Raw genomic sequence first — 19075 nt, forward strand, 5'->3', positions numbered from 1 at the left:
TAATATAATATAATTTTGTCCCAAACATTAGCAAATAAATCTATTAGGCAGCAGAATATATGATATTGTCTTAATATTTAATAAGAATTTCATGTGTATTTTTATGTGTATTTACATCATATTATCTTAATAGTAATAATAATAATAATAATAGTAATAATGACTGTGTATCTATCAATCTCAAATCTACCATTTATTATTATATATACACATGTCAATGTTCTTTCATTCTATACAAATAAAAAAGAATTGCTGAACAAAAAGAAAAGAAAGAAAAAGAAAAATAAGAATACATTGGGGTACTTTGATTAGAAATCTTTGTAAAGTTTTTGTTTAAACGTATTTTTAAATATCTAGTACACAGCATGTGATATAATATGTGTATTTCTATATTCACAAAATAGATTTGATTTCATCATTTGTTATCCCTATTAATAATCGATATCTTCAATATTACACGGAATAATAACAGCAAGCTTTAAACGAATAGTATGCATATTTTATCACGGCCTCTTTTATTATTCAATTATAATCATTTATTCAATACAATTCGAGATTCTTACATCTTGCAATGTAATATTGAATATAAAATAATATATAATCAAATTAAAATTAATTAATAAGAATCAAATTGTTGAGATGTGATAATAAATGTAAAGATATATTTAAAGGAAACAACAAATTTTAATGTTCGATATTTCTACCACCCAGAGATAAAGAGAGAGGTAGATAAATAAAAAGAAAAATTTCCTGACAAAAAATTAACATTACTGTTATAATAATAACAGAATAAAATAAAAAATAAAAAAAAAAGAAGAAGAAGAAAGAATTCGTTGTGTTAAAACACAATCTCTCTTTTCTCAATATAACAGAGAAAGAAATAAAACAAAATTTCAATCTATTTTCTACTCGCGTGTCAAATATAACGAAATATACAAACAAATATAATGATAATAATAACGTAATATAATTTTATAAGCATAAAAATTTGTAAATAAAGAAAATTTAACAATGAACAATTCGTTCGTTCTCCATATATAGTTTGTCGATTACTTTGAAATATAATACACATACATGGTGGTGGAACAGCAACTTTGCAAAAAGGAATAGAAAATCCTAAATTATCGGAGAATATAGTTTTTCTAAAGAGTCATATATGTATATGTATAATATAATATAAAGTAAACGTATCTCCCATTTCCGCGTCACAGATAAAAAATGTACTTTCATTAATAAGAGAAAGAGAAAGAGAAAAAGATAAAGATAGAGATAGAGGAAAAGAGGAAGAGAAGCAACGTGTGTCAGCACATTGTTCCAGCTTTAAATCAGCCCTCACTTGGTATTGGCCTGTTTGGTATACAAGGTACACAAGACAACAGGATTCCATGCGTACGCGTTTTAGTTGCTACCTGAAAGGATGAAGGACTACTTTTTTTGCTAGACTTTCTAGAGGATTGAGGCGTTGTTCTACGTTGTGGTACCTTTTGGTGCTACTTTCAATGTAACAATCGTAATTGAGCTCCAAAGGACGTCTCACCATCGTCATCTCTTCCATGGTGTCTCTTAATATTTCCTCGATGATAATGAGGATGAAGAGGAGGAGGAGGACAATGAAGACCTGATGAAACGTGGCCCCTCAGAACACGAACGTTAGCATTTAGAATGAAGGCCCTTTATTCAGGACCTTTTAGCAAATCCTAGGCCAGTTCCCTCTTTGCTTTAGTCTCAGCATAAAACTGTGTCCTTGTGTTCGTTGTATTTACAGTAGTTGAATGGAAATGTCGCATCAGGATGTAGACTACGGCTTCGTAAGTGGCCATTATTATAGCTGTATTTGGAATCTGTCTTACCAAATGAGTTCCAAGTCCACGGTACAAACCCCTGGTTCCTTCTTCATTATATACGGTGTGTAAAGTTTGACCAAACGTTCGATACTTTGTACCTTCTTCGCGTAAACGTGTTCTTGCCACTTCTATAAGTAAAATAATATGTTGTCAGGCATGTTATATACTTATATCCTTCTTACGTATTATTTATTTTTATTATTTTATTTTTTTTTAATTTCTTTTTTAAATGATACTCCTTATATTCGAGTAATAGGATATGGAAGCCTAATACGTTTAATACGTAATTGTTGGTTGAATGGTTGGCACGCGAAATATATAGGCTCGTACTATCTTTAGAACAATTGGCAGAATCTTGTTTACAGTCGTTTACAAAAGTGATAGACGAGAGTGATGATTTAACACGTATATACTAATGTATATATCTGTTATAATTAATATAAAATCGAACGATATAAATGTCTATACGCTTCTACGATTTTCTTTCTAATATTGAAATCGAATATATTCAATAGTTGCATTTAAGAAGTAGATACATTTTTCTTAATATAATAATTCGTACAATGAGCATAATTTGTTTGATCAATATTGAATATTTTATCACGATTTAATGATAATTATTACGCAACGGGCAATTACATAATTACTTTGTAAAGATCATTGAATATATATACTAATGTGATAATTTAAATTTATCTGATATGCTATTAATTAATTTTCAATTATACAACTTTTTTGTAATGCCTTGAATTCGATAATAAATATGTTTACAAGTTGAAATTCGAGGTTTGAAATTTATAAAAGATAAATTTTCAACGGGACGAAAAATAATCAAGAGATAAGAAGAATGCCACTCTTTGAATTATTTTAACAATGATTCAATTTAATGAAAATAAACTGAAAATAATACTTAGCTAAGGAATTTAAGGCTGTATTTACGTTATAGAAAAAAGAACGGCGATATTGAACTTACAGTTCTATTCTCGGAAGAGCCATTTTTTCGCACTTTCCTCATAGATTTATTTTTTATTTCCTGATTTGTTTATTATTCGTAATTAAACGTAAAAATTAAAGTTGTAAATAATATTTATTTTATTCTCTTCTTCTTACCATGAGGATAAGCTATCGTTGAAGCGATTGTTTTGGAAAACGAACCAGCTACCATAAATTCTATAAAATCACGTAAGGTTTTTCTGTCGTCTCCTCTTGAAGAAGGAACTCTCGTCCTTGCCGCAAGCCATGCCTTTACAGCTTCGTAAATTACAAAGTGTATCACAGTCTCACTTATACCTACGTAGGACGCCACAATACCCTTATAAAAGCCTAGGAAACCCTGAAAAAAGGCGGGAAAATAATTAAAAAAAAAAAAAAAAAAAAAAAAAAAAAAAAAAAAAAATAATAATAATTTTACGATATTAAATATCGTTGAGATTAAAATTCAAGAAACGACCCTAACTTCAACTTATAATTAAATATAACTCTATTCTATATTACTTCTTTTTTCTTTTCTTTTTAAATAAAAATTTAATTTCACTTTTATACTCAACAATTTGTGCAACAATTTTGCAATATGCCGCCGCCGCTAATTTATTTTTTTTTCTTTCTTACGTAAAAAGAAATTTTCAAATGAAAGTTCAGGAATATTTTCCCTCTTCAACAGTTTTTCATTAAAAAGCTTTGCGTTGCAGGATCGACAAATTTATTTATAAGAGAGCATTAACGTCGTAAATGACTTTCTACTCTGAAACAATTACAAGTATTATACTCGAATGAACGATCACAAGAGCTCGACATAATAACGTGCTGTTTCTGAACAAGGTCGTCGTCGTCGTCATCGTCATCGTCATCGTCTATGGGGTCCATTTATGATGGACTTGGCAATGAGACACAACGCACACATCTACACATGATACAATCTTTTACAAGTTCAACAGCGTTATATATTATGTTAGAAAACTAAAGAGAGATAAAATCGTGTCTTTAATCTAAATCCTCATTTATTATTTGATAATGTGATCTTATGAGATAAACGAAAAAAAAATACAACACAGATGTGCGAATTAATAAAAACGCAAAAATTACTTGGAAAGATAAATTGAGTTTTCAATTAAAACTATACGACTCTGTTAAATATTTAAATATATGTATAAAAATGAATGTAAATTGATCAAAACAATGTTAGCCAGATTTTATCTATTTTCACGAATTATTCAAATTTACAAATTTGTATTTGTGAATACGCCAAAAAAAAACAATCCTTTTTCTATTTTTTTTTTAAATTATACAAAACGTGATAATGACGTTTATTGTCATCGATGTGTATTAATATTAGATTGTTGGTCAAATGTTTACTGACTTGAAGCATTCTCAGGTTCGCATTTACGATGCATGCTCACAAAATAAACGACTATACTATATTGGCGTCTTTGTGCGATAGTTCATACTGACGTATTAGTGCCGTTAATAGACCGGAAACGATTAAAATTGAATCTAGTTAAACTAAACTAATGTAAGTAAAATATCAAAGGAGAATATTTTAAGATGATTGAAACAAATCGAATATGGAAGTAAATCGATAACAATCGTGTTCCGACATTACATAGTGGAATCAGTTCTTAACATATTTTTTTGTTTAAATCAATTACTTTTTCTTTTTTTGAAACTGTTTCTACTTATTTTCATCTAAAAATTGTAAAACTACAAGTCTAGAAATGAATGGGGACCATCTAAAAATTTTGGATCTATCCAGTAATGTAACCGTCTGTAAATAGTCCCAAAAAAAAAAACAAAAAAATATCAGAAATACAATTCAAATATCCAAGGATAAAATACTTATTACGTATTTGCAATTGAAATTTTAATTCAACGCGTACCACGCATAGTCTTGAAGATATAAAGAAGAAGAAGAAGCCCACCTACCAGACGCGTTTTGCAAAAATTATTTTTGTCTTGAGTTACTATTCGTAGGTTGAAGAAGACCATTTTAAACCTGGCTCACGTCCGCCAACTACCACAATCTTAATATCAGTGTGCGCAATCCTAAGCAATAATACACATACATATATATACGCATACCCGCGTATATGAGTTCAACGCAAAATTTAAATGCATTCGCAAACAACACCTATTTGAGTTGGTTATTTTTTTTTTTTTAATTGTTTCCTGTGTCGAGACAACATTCCTCCTCCCTCTTACTTTTTTTTCCATTTATCATTTCAAACGACGATTATGATGCTAATTAAAGAACTTCAATCGATTGCAAACAAAAAATACATACATACATCGAAAAAAAAAAAATAAAAAAAAAAAAAAAAATAGATTTTTCTTATGCAATCGGCAAAATGCATGAAAACTTCTTTTTTTAATTTCTCTCTCTCTCTCTCTCTCTCATTCGTTTAATTTATTTGCGTCGTAGTATTTAATTATAGAATATTATGATTAAACTATGAAGAAGAGTTTTAATTTTAAATTAGCCAGAGAGGAGTTTGTATTATGGACACCTAATGATTGCGTTGATCGATTAAACAATGTTTGCCGAAAATATGAATATACATGACGATATACACGGAGTATGGCAAAGTCAATATTATACACCTTGTTGTTTATACTCAAGTGTTTATATCGATTAAATGAACAAAAAAGAAAGAGAGAGAGAGAGAGAGAAAAAAGATTAAGACTTAAATGTTCCTTCTCTCGAAATATCTTGTCTTTCGAGGGAAAAAAACAGACAGTTTGGATTAAATTATTGAAAGACGAAAGAAATGTTGCCCGAGGGAGAATGAGAAGAAGAGTATGAATAAAATAACATGAACGATCCAGATATATCGATGGCGAAAGACTTACAACGATAAAATCGAAAAGAGATGACGAATATAATAATGACTACTGCCAACCACCATTAACCTAATTTCAAGCAACATTTTGATTTTTGTTTTTTTTTTTTTTTTTAATTGGGGAAATAGAACTTTTTAAATCTTTTTTACGATAAACTTTATGTTTTTCTTCTTGAGAAGAAATTTATTATATACCTATTAGATTTTAATTTCTTTTATTTTTGTTTTTCAACAAGGCAACGATTTTAATTGAGAAAAACGAAATTAAAAAGAAAAAAAATGAAATGCACAGGTGCGTATATTAGGATCTCCTTGAATAGATTAAATCTTAGAAAAAGGAAACAAATATAAAGATCGAATTGGATTATCCTTACCGATTGTCGATATATCCTCCGCATACATTCTATCGAAGTAATTTTGTTCGTTCGATGATCCAACTGTAGTCTGGTTTTAATAAACCAAATAGGATTTGTCAATGTGCATGCCACGAAACCTGTAACGAAATATAAAATACACGTGTCGTATTATTTCAAATAGTTCTTGTCTATTTTCCTTTGACTATCATTTATTTTCTTATGTATATATTTTTTTACGAGAAGGATAAATGATATCACAAATTTAACTAAATTCTGGCAAAACCGATCGAAGGACATACATAGATCATATTTATGATGCCAAGTTCTAAATTTGACGTTTCCGCAAGAAATAAACTAATATCGAATAAATATATTACCTTGAAAATATATATGTGTATATAAAAATATTATATCATCATCCTATCAATCAATTTTTCCGACCATAACCAATCCTGCGAACTGTAAGAGTTCGTGTAAACATTTCGATTAAAGTTATCGCGTAAAAGCTTGAATATATGTATATATATACGTATATAAACGATCTTTCAATTACTTAGTTTTTTTAGTTAGATCGTTATTTTCGTAACGCTTTTATCATCGTACAGCTAACTGAAGCAATTTTGCTACCCTTATGTATATATATATTTATTCTCTTAACATAGATAAATAGATACGTGCATATATGCTTGTATATATATATATGATAAGTAAATATCTCTACTATTACGTAGTATCTTATTGTTCTATATTTAAAAAATATACGCAGACTCAATTTTAATATAAATATAATATAAAACAATATAAACGATATCGCGAAATAAGATCATATCGGGAATATGTTTATACAAATTTGATTCGTATGTTTTAATCCTAAATATAACATTACAATGATTCCAACTTATTGGGGGGAAACGTTCTGTGTATTAACAGATATGAATAAACAATCATATAGATAGATAGATTCGTTATATAATTTATAGTTTGTCGGGAAACGATCGATAACAGCTAACAATGAGAGAAGAAAACTTCGAGAAACTTATACACGAGCTTGCAATTATTCGATATAAGATACATACTTTTACTTCGACAACAACGACGACGACGACGACGAAGCTACAAAGCTAGCTGCTGGCTTTTAAAACTGAACTCGAGTGAATAAGTATGTGTGTGTGTGTGTGTGTGAAAAAGAGAGAGAACGAACTGGCTTATGTCTCTCAAAGCAGCCCCATTGACCTACTTAGAGGCCGACCACAGGAGCAATGCACCACACACACACACACACATACACATATAATAAACATTCATACATATTTGCCATACTCTACCTATAATCCTTGTCTTCGTCTCTTTGTATCTTCTTTATCAATGTATTGGTAATATTCGTATTATGTTACGCTAATCACAACATTACGACACAAGTACAATTTAATGCAACACGAATGGTCATCGTTTCCGTTTTATTTGCTTTGCCGGTAAAAAATTTTCTGCCTATTTATATTTTTTCAATATGCAAATTAAACAATTTTTTTGTAAATCTAACGGCGAAGAAGTATCCTGAAAGTTCTCGTCCTAGTTTTTTTTAGAAAAATGTATATGCATTAGAAATATATATAAATTGGAAGTAAAATTTCTCAGCAATCTAATAAACAAATTATAGAAAAATATTAACAAACAAATTGCAATGTTACATCTTGATTTATGATATTAATTTTTCGATATTATATATGGTCTTATTTTATATATATATAACTTCGTTGTCATTGGTAATAATATTATGATTAATGAGGATAAATATTTCTACTCATTTATATTGATTAGATAGATGATCGAAGAATAACAGGAAGTGTTAATAGAGAGTTACAGTATATAATATATAAATATACATATCTACCTGTTTAGACTAGACAAAGTAAGACAGGTCAGGGACGAAAGAATAGAGCTAATGAAGGAGCTAATAAATGATAAGTTTACAACAACAAGGTTTTTCTAACATATCTTAATAAAAATAGGCAAATAAAACTTAGAGTTCTTCTGGAATATTAACACTTTAAATTACATGGTTACTTTTGCAACGACAGTTATAATAATCATAATTTTCAATTTTTATTAACTTGCAGAATGCACTTGCGTAATTTACTGATTACGGGGGTCATCATTAATTGTATACAATTTCAAATTTATTATACAATACGTAAAAATTGTAATTGTTTTTATTTAAAAAATATTTTTTTAGAATAATACTTCTTCAAAAATGTATAAAGAACATTCAATTTTGCTTATCACAAAAGTAAACAAACATTTTGATTAAATTTAATAACTATTTTCCGTGATACTTTTAAGCGAAACAAGATAGACCAACTCATTATGTTTTCCTCTTATCTCGTTTTTTTTTTTTTTTTTATCAAGGAGGAAAAAAAAGATTGCATGTTTGGCATATTTGAAATTTTTCAAGAAAGCCGCTAATTTTCACGAGTAACTTTCTTACTACGTTCAAACTTTTATGTATTATTCGTCTTATTCACGTGCAACCAAATTGAAAAACAAGATAGAAGACACGTTGTCCGAAGAATAACATACAACATATATACATGCATCTTATTACTAGAGTAACAACGCCACGGGAAGTTCAATTGTGAGCATGCAAAATGAAACCGTACACGTGCATGAACAACACATGCACGTATTATACATATACACATATGTGTAAGAGTATGTATACTTAAAGAACTGATACAAAGAAAGGAGGACTTTTAACATGCTACGAAAGAACGTACGTTGATAACTGTGCTAAACAAATTAATTTGCACGTATATACATATACATATACATAATGCACGCGCGTGTGTGTATATATGTACATATACGCTAATGAACTTTCCTGAACGATCATTCAACGCTTTCAATTGGTTATTCATAAGGATGGAAGAACTCAAGTATGAAAATAAAATAAATAATAATGTTCCGACCAATCGTTTAATGTTTTATGTGTATTTTGATAATTATGCTTGGAAGTATAACAAAAATATCCACAATTGCTAACCTGTGAGTAATTCAATTTTTTTTATAGCAGTATCACTTAAAAAAAAAAAACAAATTACATAATGTTCAAGTTGTAATATCATCTTGAATAGCATATAATTATTATAGTAGTACTATAAAAAACATTATTACGAAAGAAATTATTGTTACTTGTTTAATTCTATTCTAATATATGCTATACATTATTATAGTACTAGAATAAATTATTACGAAAGAAATGTTTGAAATTCGTTCTATCTTTCTATCATATCTTGAACGAACGATTACCGTGTTACATTAACGTGTTTGACTCGATAAAAGTAGATAGACCTCTCCTTGTGTCAAACACATCCATTATCAGAGATTCTAAAAATAAATATACCTAACTTGTGTGCAATATCTTTTGCTACAAACGTGTGTTGATATGAAACACGTTAAACAAAATAAATTTATAAGCTATCAAGTACTTCGATGGAATTCTTATAATTAAAAAATGTATTTAAAAAGAAAAAAAAAAAAACAAAAAACAAAACAAAAAAACCAATAATAATAAAAACCCACTGATATTATACAATATATGAACAAAAAATGACGCAAATTTTAATAATTTTAACATTTTCTTATCTTCAGTCCGCGGTACAAATAAAAAAAAGTAAAATCAGTAAACAAAACGTATAGATAAAAATTAAGCCTAAAAACTTTACTCCTTCTAAACTCATTACACATTACATGGCACAATAGAATAATAATGATCGTGCATACGTAATCCTATTTAAAATTTATTAACATTTTTTTTGATCGTAGTGGCATGTTTTTCATTTCTAATAAATATACAAGTTCTCTTCTAACACACAACATTGTGTGTACAAGAAGATAGAGAAAGAGAGAGTATTGAATTACAGCCAAGTAGTAGACTGTTTAAAAATAGAATCTAATGCTTCGTGCACACACATTCTCTCGGTCGTTGTTCCTGACCCCGAAGAAGATGAAGGAGCGTGGAAGGGAAAAAGAACAAAAAATGGGGGTTAAGGAATGAAGAAGAGAAAGGGAGAGGGGTGGAAACGAAAGCAAATTTTCAGACACATGGAAGAATTTCTGGTTCATTTCTAAATTGATTTTAAAAGGGCTACTACACATATAATACATTATCATCCTGTCTAATCTGTAGATACGAAGAGGAGGAAGAGAAAGGAGGAGGTAGAGCTAGATGGAGGAGGAAGATGAAACGAAGAAGATAGTGTCAAGGTGACCCAAAGCTAAGAGTTGGTAAACAAGCGAATAAACAGATTCTATCGGAACACATAATATAATGAATATATATATATATTTATATATACTTATTTTCTAAATATATGTATGCATTTCACAAGCATGCATGTGACTTATTTAAACGCCCATTGTATTCATATAAAAATGAAAATGAGAGATTGTATAATGTAATGCGATCAAATTCAAGCTATAAGTGGCCTGTTTTTGTAATTTATGTATTATCTATGATAGACGAAGAACGTACACGCGAAACATATAGATAATATATATCTTATTAATAATAACAATGCGAGATCGAATCTAAATGCGACGTCACGCTGATTTTATCGTATCTTTTTTCGAATTTTTGTATTTTTCTTCAAAAAATTTTTTTCATCTACTCAATTTTTGTCTCACCTTATATTATCCATGAAAATATTCGTTTGTCAAAAATTTAGAAACCGATGATTTATATAAAAATTATTCTTAAAAAATTTTAAACGATCGCAACTCTAGTTTTTGTCGTAGTTCGTTGCAATAAATCGTATTTTATTGTAAAAACGTAAATGAGATAAAAATAAATATTGTGAAATAAAATGGAATTACTAAACTGTAGAGTAAAAGATCTCTATTTTGTTTTTTATTTCTTTTTTAAGTCAACAAAATTAAAAGACCGACTTAATAAAAGATGAGAAATGCCTACGTGACTATCATCACGTGTTAAAAAAGGGAAAAGGGAACATTAACACGAAGGCAAGTATTTATATTTTCTATCTTAAGCTTCTCCAATGATATTCTTTCAAAATGTGATTTCTCTCTTTAAAAGAAAAATACAATAAATAATGAAGATTAACGATTACTATATTGTGGAATTATAATTTCCATTGTATAATAAAAGACAAAGATTACGATATGCATTATCAAAGATAGATAAATCATGAAATTAAGTTAACGAATGGATGGCTTACCGAATGATACATTGTCAATGAGCTATACAAAAAAAATATCAACAAATGGATATAACGAGATAATTGCATTGTGCAGCAATCATTTTTTTCTTCACCCTCCTTTCCTTTTTTTCACAAATTTCAAATTATTTGACTGTAAAACATTCAATAAAATTACAATCGTTTGTCTATAATTAAAAAGTAATCAAATAAAGTCATCATTTCGTCGATAAATCAAACATCTATTCGTAGATTTTCTATCTAAATAATATGTGAATTCTAATTAATAAATAAATTTGAAAACGAATATATAAAACTACTATCAGTATAAAAAAATATGAAGACGGTGACACCCTGCGAAGAAATCTTCGAAGGAGGTAATCTCTTATTCCCGGTTGAAGTTCAATTTTCCCTCTTAAAGAGAACAGATAACTTATCTATATGGTCTTTACTAATAACGTTGTTTTATTCAAGAAAAGTATTAAGAAATATTTTTAAAAATAAATATATATAGAGAGAGAGAGAGAGAGAAAATTAGAAAGAAAAATATCATCGAAAGAGACATTCATTGTTCTTATCAAATTGACCGATTTCTAACAGAAAACTTAAAGGAAAAAAGAAAAATAAAAACAAATATGCACACGTATCTAGAAACACGCGTTCTTTACGAACGGTTTTTTATCAAACATTTTACTCATGAACACGATTACTCCAAAAAAAAAAAAAAAACAAATGTCCTACTCATTTCGACAAACGAATACTAACTAAACAGAAAAATATAAAAAATTTGCAAAATACGATCTACAAATGAAAAGAAATATAATCAAATAAAAGACACAGAATTACGTTCAATAAAATATGAATATCTAAACAAATTTAATTCAATTGACTAACAAAATATAACGAAAAAGAAAAAATAAAAAAAAAATTCCATCAAACAATCGATCACGCTATCGGTTCTTGAAATTGATGATATGAAATCAGTTCAACTATAACGGAGGTTATCCGAGTCGGCAGATTAGTACACCATAATTATAAACTGGATATTAACGGTAGATAAAAATTAAATGACGTTTACAAACGCATGTTTTATGTACTCTTATCTTTGGAGAAAATAAAATAAAATAAAAAAAAAATAGGATAAATTATACGAGAGGAAACAAGATAGATGGAAGAAGGATACGTTATACTTATGAACTATCATTTCTACTTATTAGTTTAATATAAATTCTTCAATCTATCCCATATACAAATATATTATAACGTACAGTAGATATATATAACGTGAATTCTTATAACGCGGCAAAGATATAAGTTTTCATATAACGCGATTTCTGGTACAATGCGCTTCATAATAAAAAAATGAAAATTCCTTGCGTCTAAAAATTAATTTTTCTTTTCTTTAAATTGAGCATTGAATTAATGTTTTCATCGCTACTGATTTCTACTGTTTATAAAAACTTAAATAAAAATAATCGCTTTGTACCAAGAAATTTTTCACGCAACACGATTACTTATAACGCGTAACGTTTAACCGAGTTTAGTATACACACACATATATATATATATAAATTGTTTTCTATTAATTTTCAATAATATAACTGTTTATAAACCAGTTATCGGTAAAATTGAAAATACTTAACAGGTTAAAAACACGTTCTTGTACGCGTGATAACTAGTTACGTATACGTATATATGTATATCAAGAGTTCAAAGGATAAAATCGTCCGATATTTCGGCGCCGTTCCAAAAAGTAAGCCAAAATATTTTTAGTATATATTATCTAGTTTCTATTATGGTATCTTCTCTATTTACGGACTAATAACGATAAAAATAATTACATTATACATTACACGTTTACTCAAACGTATATATATTATGTACATAGAGACACTTTTAAATTTGCATATATTCTTCTTTTTTCTTTGCATATATATACGTGAGTGGGTTGAAAAGTTTTTAGCCTAATAGAGAAGCAACTCACTTTTATCATTTGACATAGCATCAAAATAATTAGAAACAAAAATAGGTTTCAAATTTTTCAATCCACCCTTGTGTATGTGTGTGCATATATGGATATATATATTTGAAAAGGATCTAATTTCTGTTCTTACCAGCGCCAAATGCCGAAAATACGTGGACTATCGGAGTGTCCGGGGGTAGTATCGTGTTAAAAGCCGTTTTGCTTTTTGAATATGCACAGAAGTAGATTGCCCTGGAAGGTGCAACACCAACAAGATTTGGTCCGAGACCTTGGAAAAGGGCACGCACACCTTCGTTTTTAATGATGTATCTTATACACTGGATAATACCGGGTGTTGGATAAGCGTGTGGACTACCACCTGGTGGTGTCGACACGCCGCAATGTGAAAGAGCCAGAAAGGAACACCTTTAAACAAAAAATAATACCGAATAAAAATTAAATATTAATATACGATTTGAACCCTTAATTCACATAGTTCCGTGAACTCCACGGGCAAGACCCTTTTGCTGTTCGTTCAAATATTACAGCTCCGTTTAAGTAACGTTTAATATTAAATTGTTTTTGTAACGTTGATATACGATATATATATATATGTATATATATAGATAGAAATTATTTTGATAATCTTACCTTGGATATCCTCCTGTACACAGTCTCCTCCTTTGCTCCGGTGTTGGAAAACTTTTACACGTGACATGACCGGACGTAAACTCTTTATTCACTGGTGGCGGGTGAAAGCCAGACGAAGAGGATTGTAAACGTGTTTTAACCACTTCGAGTGGACAGGTTACTATAGCTCCTGTTGTACCAGCAACACTATATTCAACAACCCCCAAAAAAAGAAACAAAAATAAATAAATAAATATAAATAAAATCGTATTCCTCTTTATTATTAATAGAATAAGAGTCTTCAATATTTCTCGTGTTTTTATATATTACAGAGGAGAGAAAGAAAAAAAGTTTACTTGAACGATGTAAACAAAAACAATAACAGCACGATTTCTAACAACGCAGTATTAAATTTTCTAGCATGATCATGGCAAGATTGTAACTAGTGTATGCAAACTTCAAATAAATGTGTGATTTTCTAAATTGATAATAATAATAATAATAATAATAATACAAAAATGATGTTAGATGATGTTTCTGATAAATATTTCATAGACTGGAAATAATGAAATAAAAGAATTTTTATGAGAAGACCCTAGAGAGACAACGCATCAAATCTACTTACTAGGAACTAGAAATGCATACATGTGTACATATATACGAGAGGGAACAACCGATAAATATGACACATGTGTATAACGAAAGAAACACGACTAACTATAAGAGGGACAAGAAAATATATAAAAACAAATGCAAAGAAGAAAATAACTGCTGCGTTCAATATGTTTATTAGATGTGAGCCAACTTTTGCGCGCCAAAATTTTAACGAATTTTATTACGCCATTTTCTATAAACAAACAATCATTTTATTAATTGTCATTGCACGAATGAAATTAAATATATATTTATTGCGTAAATAATAATTCTTATTTCACGTAAAAATCTGTATATATACCAACCAACATGCGCAATAAATTCTGTATTCAAAGTAATACGACACAGTACTATGAAAAACAATCCAACGAACCTTGAATTTCGATTAATCGACAGAAATTAAAGACGATCGTGTGATATGCGTTTGTCGTTCAAAAACATACAAACAAACTTTTTATTAACGGTTCATTGATTTATAATATCCAAATGTTAACTGTTTACCGTTTTCATAAGACACCTCAATGAAATAAAAATGATTACGTTCGTTGGTAGAGAAGAATAGTTGCACCTGTAGTTGCAATTTTAATGATTAAAACGCACATTATTTCTCGTCATACGAGTTACGTGAAAGAGACCGTGGAGAATTGATGTTAACTTTCTAGAATTAATAATATTATACTCTGCGTACAACTATTTTGGCAATAATTATTATTTAATTAATCATTTTTACCTACAATTTTTTTCTTTCTTTACGAAACTACATACGAAAACATAAATAATAATAATAATGATAAAAACCTAACCTAAGTCAATAGTGTTTTCATTTTTCAAATCCCCAACAAATTGATAAGAAGTTTCAATTAAAACTATTCTTGATTAAGAAAATGATTAGAATACTGATAATATTTATTAAACGATGTCTAAACGTCCTAGATATTTGTAGTAGTTTATGATCTAGACACGTAATTTCTATCTACCGGTTATAAATTAAGCTGCATGCACAAGTACGACGTAGCACGCACATATCAGACAACAAACAGTTAATTCTTCGAATTATTCAATATTTGAGAAGTAGCAAAAATCTAAAGAAGAAGAAAAGAGAAATAAGATGACAAATAAATTTTGTTAAAAATTGTTTATATCTCTAAATGACCTACTAAGTTACGATTATTTAAAATGTCTAATTAATTGCATTTTATAAAACGAATGATGAAATAATTATAATAAAATTTCTTATAAAAAGGGTACTTCAGTACTATGTATTTACATATGTTTTTTTGGACGTAAAAAAGTCGTGTGAAAAGAAAAAAAAGAAAAAAGGTTAGAAGCAAAAGGAAGAGGAGAAAGAAGAGGGGCAAGGAGAGACCGGGCCAGACGTTATGTTTCGGAAAGGAATAACCAATCAAATCGTTTGGTTCACACTGCGCAGCAAAATGCATCGTGTATACACATAGGAGATGGAAAATACATACATATGTTAATCTCGACGATTCGATGAGAATAACAAATAATTGTTGAATGATTTAATTATAAAACAAGTATAATCGAGAACAAAAAATTAACGATAAATTAAAAATATTACGACGATAAGAATGTTATAGTATTAGATCTAAATGCGTCAAAACTTACCCTCCGGCAATGAGATGTATCGCTGTGTCGCGATCAAACATCCTTCTTAGAAACGAATTTGATGACTTAACAATCTTGGTATCATTAACTTTTTGTAATAATAATAAATGGAAACGAAGATAAAATGAATAAGACGAGATCGTTCGAAAACAACACTCTCACCAAACGTTATTTCAAATCTCACTAATAATTTATGATTAAATATTTTATACGGCCTGTCACCGAAATATTACGATATTATCTAATATTAGCTTTTAAACACGATCTCGATCGTATCCACAAGGGAAAAGAAAAAGAAAAACACTGCGTTAATCGCAAACCGAGTAATCCAAGTGACACGTACGACCGCTTCAAAACAACTGACTGATGCGCATTACGTTACCTATGCCGCAGCTTCATCCCCACTACACACCTTCGACTAAACGACTGTATGTAGAGTGGGAGAACTTAGCGCTTCAATTTACCGACAGAGAGCGCCAATGACGCGCCTCGTCAAATTTAAAAATACGCTCTCTTTTGTACAAAAGTTCTTTTTTATTTAATATTTTTTTCCTAACTCTCTTTTTCGCTTATTGTTACTAATGCGTAAATAAATAGATTAAGAATTATTGTAAAATACTTAAAACATGTAATAGTAAAATTAATGGTCAAATATATCTGCTTACATTTTGCATGATTAAAAATCGTATTTCGTGTTAATACAAAAATAGAGATGTCTTTTTTTTTATTGTTGTTGTTCCAAAATTTCATCTTTCTGCTTTTCTATGGCATAATGCATAGCTCTCAAAAATTGAGCTAATGTAGATTTCTTTGAATGTATATAAAGTGCTTTTGCTAAAAATGGTATCTTTTTTAATGTACGTCCACTTAGACCATAACTTTGTTTACTTATTTCCAGCAGTATTAAAGAGCGTTTTGTCTCATAATTTTCTTCATAACCATGAACTTTGAGATAAGCAAGATTATGTATTTCTTCCATCTCTATCAGTCCAGTCTGAAAATTTTAACAATTACTTATTATGTGATATGTTATTTATTATGTGATATAAAATAATAATGAAGTACCCTCATTAATTCATTTATGCAAGCAGTATATATTTTGTATATAGAATCTTCTGTGGGATGGCCGATATATTGTTTTATATCTGCACGATCTACAAATGCCAAATCAATGGCTTCGGTCATGTTACTTGTTGTAAGAATTAAAACATTTGGATAATGTTTCATTTGATCCAGTTGGGTGAGTAAAGCATTTACTACGCGTATAGAATCTGTAGGTTCTGTTCCATTAACACAGGATTTACGAGTGTGTGCTAATGATTCTACCTCATCGATTAAAATACAAACTAACCGGTTAGAATCATTGTGAATAGTTTTAAGTTCATCGAATAATTTCATAACCAATTTTCCGCTCTGAAATAAAATAAATTCTTATTTGTAAGATACTTAATTTTCCATCTTTATATAACAATAGAAGAGAGATAATTTACCTCGGAAAACCATTTTGAAAATAAACTATGACTATTTATTTCTATTAAATGCACATATGTAAATCGATGTCCAAAACGAATTGCAATTTTTTGAGCCAGCGCTTTACATAAGCTAGTCTTTCCACTGCCTGGAGGTCCATGTAGTAATACTACTTTATTCCATGATATGATATTAGGATTTATTTGATTATCAGAAAATATTAATGCTGTTTCTACAAAATTTAATAACTAAAAGAAAGAAAGAAAAAAGAAATTTTGATTAAAACAAATAAATATACAAAGATAAAAGAAGAAAGAATATACACTTAGGTTACATTTTGCTTTATATTCGAATCATAATACATGTTTTCCCACAGATAATGAAATTCTTTAGAAGGTAAAAGCCACTGATTTGCTGCTGGTAATTCTTCATTACCATTTTCTATAATTGACATTGCAGATTCGCTTTCTGTCATTCTATATATATGATATTGTAAATTGGCTCCAGCAATTTTCATACGTGTTTTCTAAGATAAATAAACATCATATCAAAAATAATAAAAATAATTTTAAATAGTAATAATACTTTCCATTATTAAAGATATTTGAAACATACATTGTTATTGCAAGCACATAATACAGATTCAATATGATCTTTAGAATGATCAGATAAGGTAATTGGTAATTCCACGTCTAATATGACTTCCTCCAATTTAAGTATTTCATTCTCTATGATTGTTCGTATTTCCTCTTCTGACAATGCACTTAAAGAAAAACAATATGTGTGACAACAACTTACAATAAAACTAATAGTAAAACAAACTATTAATAACAATCTTAAAATACTTTTATATTTTCATTCAAATAATCTAAATTAAGATGCCATAAATATTGTTGTTATTATAAAACATTAGAAAGATATATATGTATATATAAAAGAGAGCAATTAAAATATAGATCTTACCTTTCAGATTTTTGTAAAATTTCAATGTGTAATATATCAGTAGAATCCATCGTTTGTTTTTATTTTTAATATTAATGCGTTTTCAAGTTATTTAAAAAATAAAATATCTTTCACTTTGAATAGTAAACTAGACAAAACAAATTATCTGATACAACATATAAACGATTATTGTTAAAATTATATATAAACTGTTCTTTGTTCGTCGTCTTCTTAGCCCACTTTGTCCCGTTTTTTTTCTGTTACTTTAAACCACAAGTTCAAATTCATCGCGCACGGCTTGTAATGCGTTAGACAAGGAGAAACAATAAATGAAAGTATAGTCCAATTGATGAAATGAAAAGAGAAGGAAAAAGTGAGAAGGGGTGGGAATGGAGACACGTGAAGTTTGAAAGCAGAGGACGTTAGGCCTCATTCGCAAGCAACGTTTACGTAAGGAGCGTTATTTTTCTCTTTTCCATTAATCAAATTATTTAATATACGCGTTATTGACGTTATTTTATTAATACTCTTATCGAGTAGT

General features: G+C 28.9%; 2 protein-coding genes across 4 annotated transcripts; both read right to left on the reverse strand.

The window, feature by feature from the left end:
* Nucleotides 1-365: 365 nt before the first annotated feature.
* Nucleotides 366-16607, reverse strand: LOC106786340 (solute carrier family 25 member 36-A). 3 transcript variants are annotated; one of them, XR_001381641.1, is made up of 7 exons: nt 16123-16607; nt 13861-14046; nt 13361-13635; nt 6052-6170; nt 2955-3177; nt 1482-1972; nt 366-1409 (listed from the first exon to the last, which is right to left on the reverse strand). XR_001381641.1 is itself a non-coding variant. In XM_014747601.1 (6 exons), the coding sequence occupies exons 1-6, from the start codon at nt 16161-16163 to the stop codon at nt 1698-1700; spliced, it is 1119 nt and encodes a 372-aa protein (XP_014603087.1). In that variant the 5' UTR covers nt 16164-16607; the 3' UTR covers nt 366-1697. The 3 variants fall into 3 exon arrangements, 1 of the variants encoding a protein (XP_014603087.1); XR_001381642.1 differs by having other exon boundaries at nt 366-1425; XM_014747601.1 differs by having other exon boundaries at nt 366-1972.
* A 120-nt stretch (nt 16608-16727) lies between these two features.
* Nucleotides 16728-19058, reverse strand: LOC106786334 (pachytene checkpoint protein 2 homolog). The gene is made up of 6 exons (XM_014747588.1): nt 18556-19058; nt 18208-18355; nt 17927-18118; nt 17613-17840; nt 17188-17535; nt 16728-17116 (listed from the first exon to the last, which is right to left on the reverse strand). Exons 1-6 carry the CDS (start codon nt 18603-18605, stop codon nt 16847-16849), a joined length of 1236 nt encoding a protein of 411 aa, XP_014603074.1. The 5' UTR covers nt 18606-19058; the 3' UTR covers nt 16728-16846.
* Between the last annotated feature and the right edge of the window lie 17 nt (nt 19059-19075).

The sequence above is a fragment of the Polistes canadensis genome, unplaced genomic scaffold (genome assembly GCF_001313835.1).
Source record: "Polistes canadensis isolate GaletaPanama2010 unplaced genomic scaffold, ASM131383v1 scaffold_3, whole genome shotgun sequence".
In the NCBI taxonomy this organism is placed as follows: Eukaryota; Metazoa; Arthropoda; class Insecta; order Hymenoptera; family Vespidae; genus Polistes; species Polistes canadensis.

Coding starts and splice junctions, on each gene's coding strand:
- LOC106786334 (XM_014747588.1), bottom strand. CDS start 18,605: ATGGATTCTACTGATATATTACACATTGAAATTTTACAAAAATCTGAA. Junction 18,356..18,555: donor ATTTTACAAAAATCTGAAAG/GTAAGATCTATA, acceptor TTTTTCTTTAAG/TGCATTGTCAGAAGAGGAAA. Junction 17,117..17,187: donor GCATAAATGAATTAATGAGG/GTACTTCATTAT, acceptor TAAAATTTTCAG/ACTGGACTGATAGAGATGGA.
- LOC106786340 (XM_014747601.1), bottom strand. CDS start 16,163: ATGTTTGATCGCGACACAGCGATACATCTCATTGCCGGAGG. Junction 13,636..13,860: donor TGTACAGGAGGATATCCAAG/GTAAGATTATCA, acceptor TTTTGTTTAAAG/GTGTTCCTTTCTGGCTCTTT. Junction 3,178..6,051: donor GGAGGATATATCGACAATCG/GTAAGGATAATC, acceptor GCCTTTTTTCAG/GGTTTCCTAGGCTTTTATAA.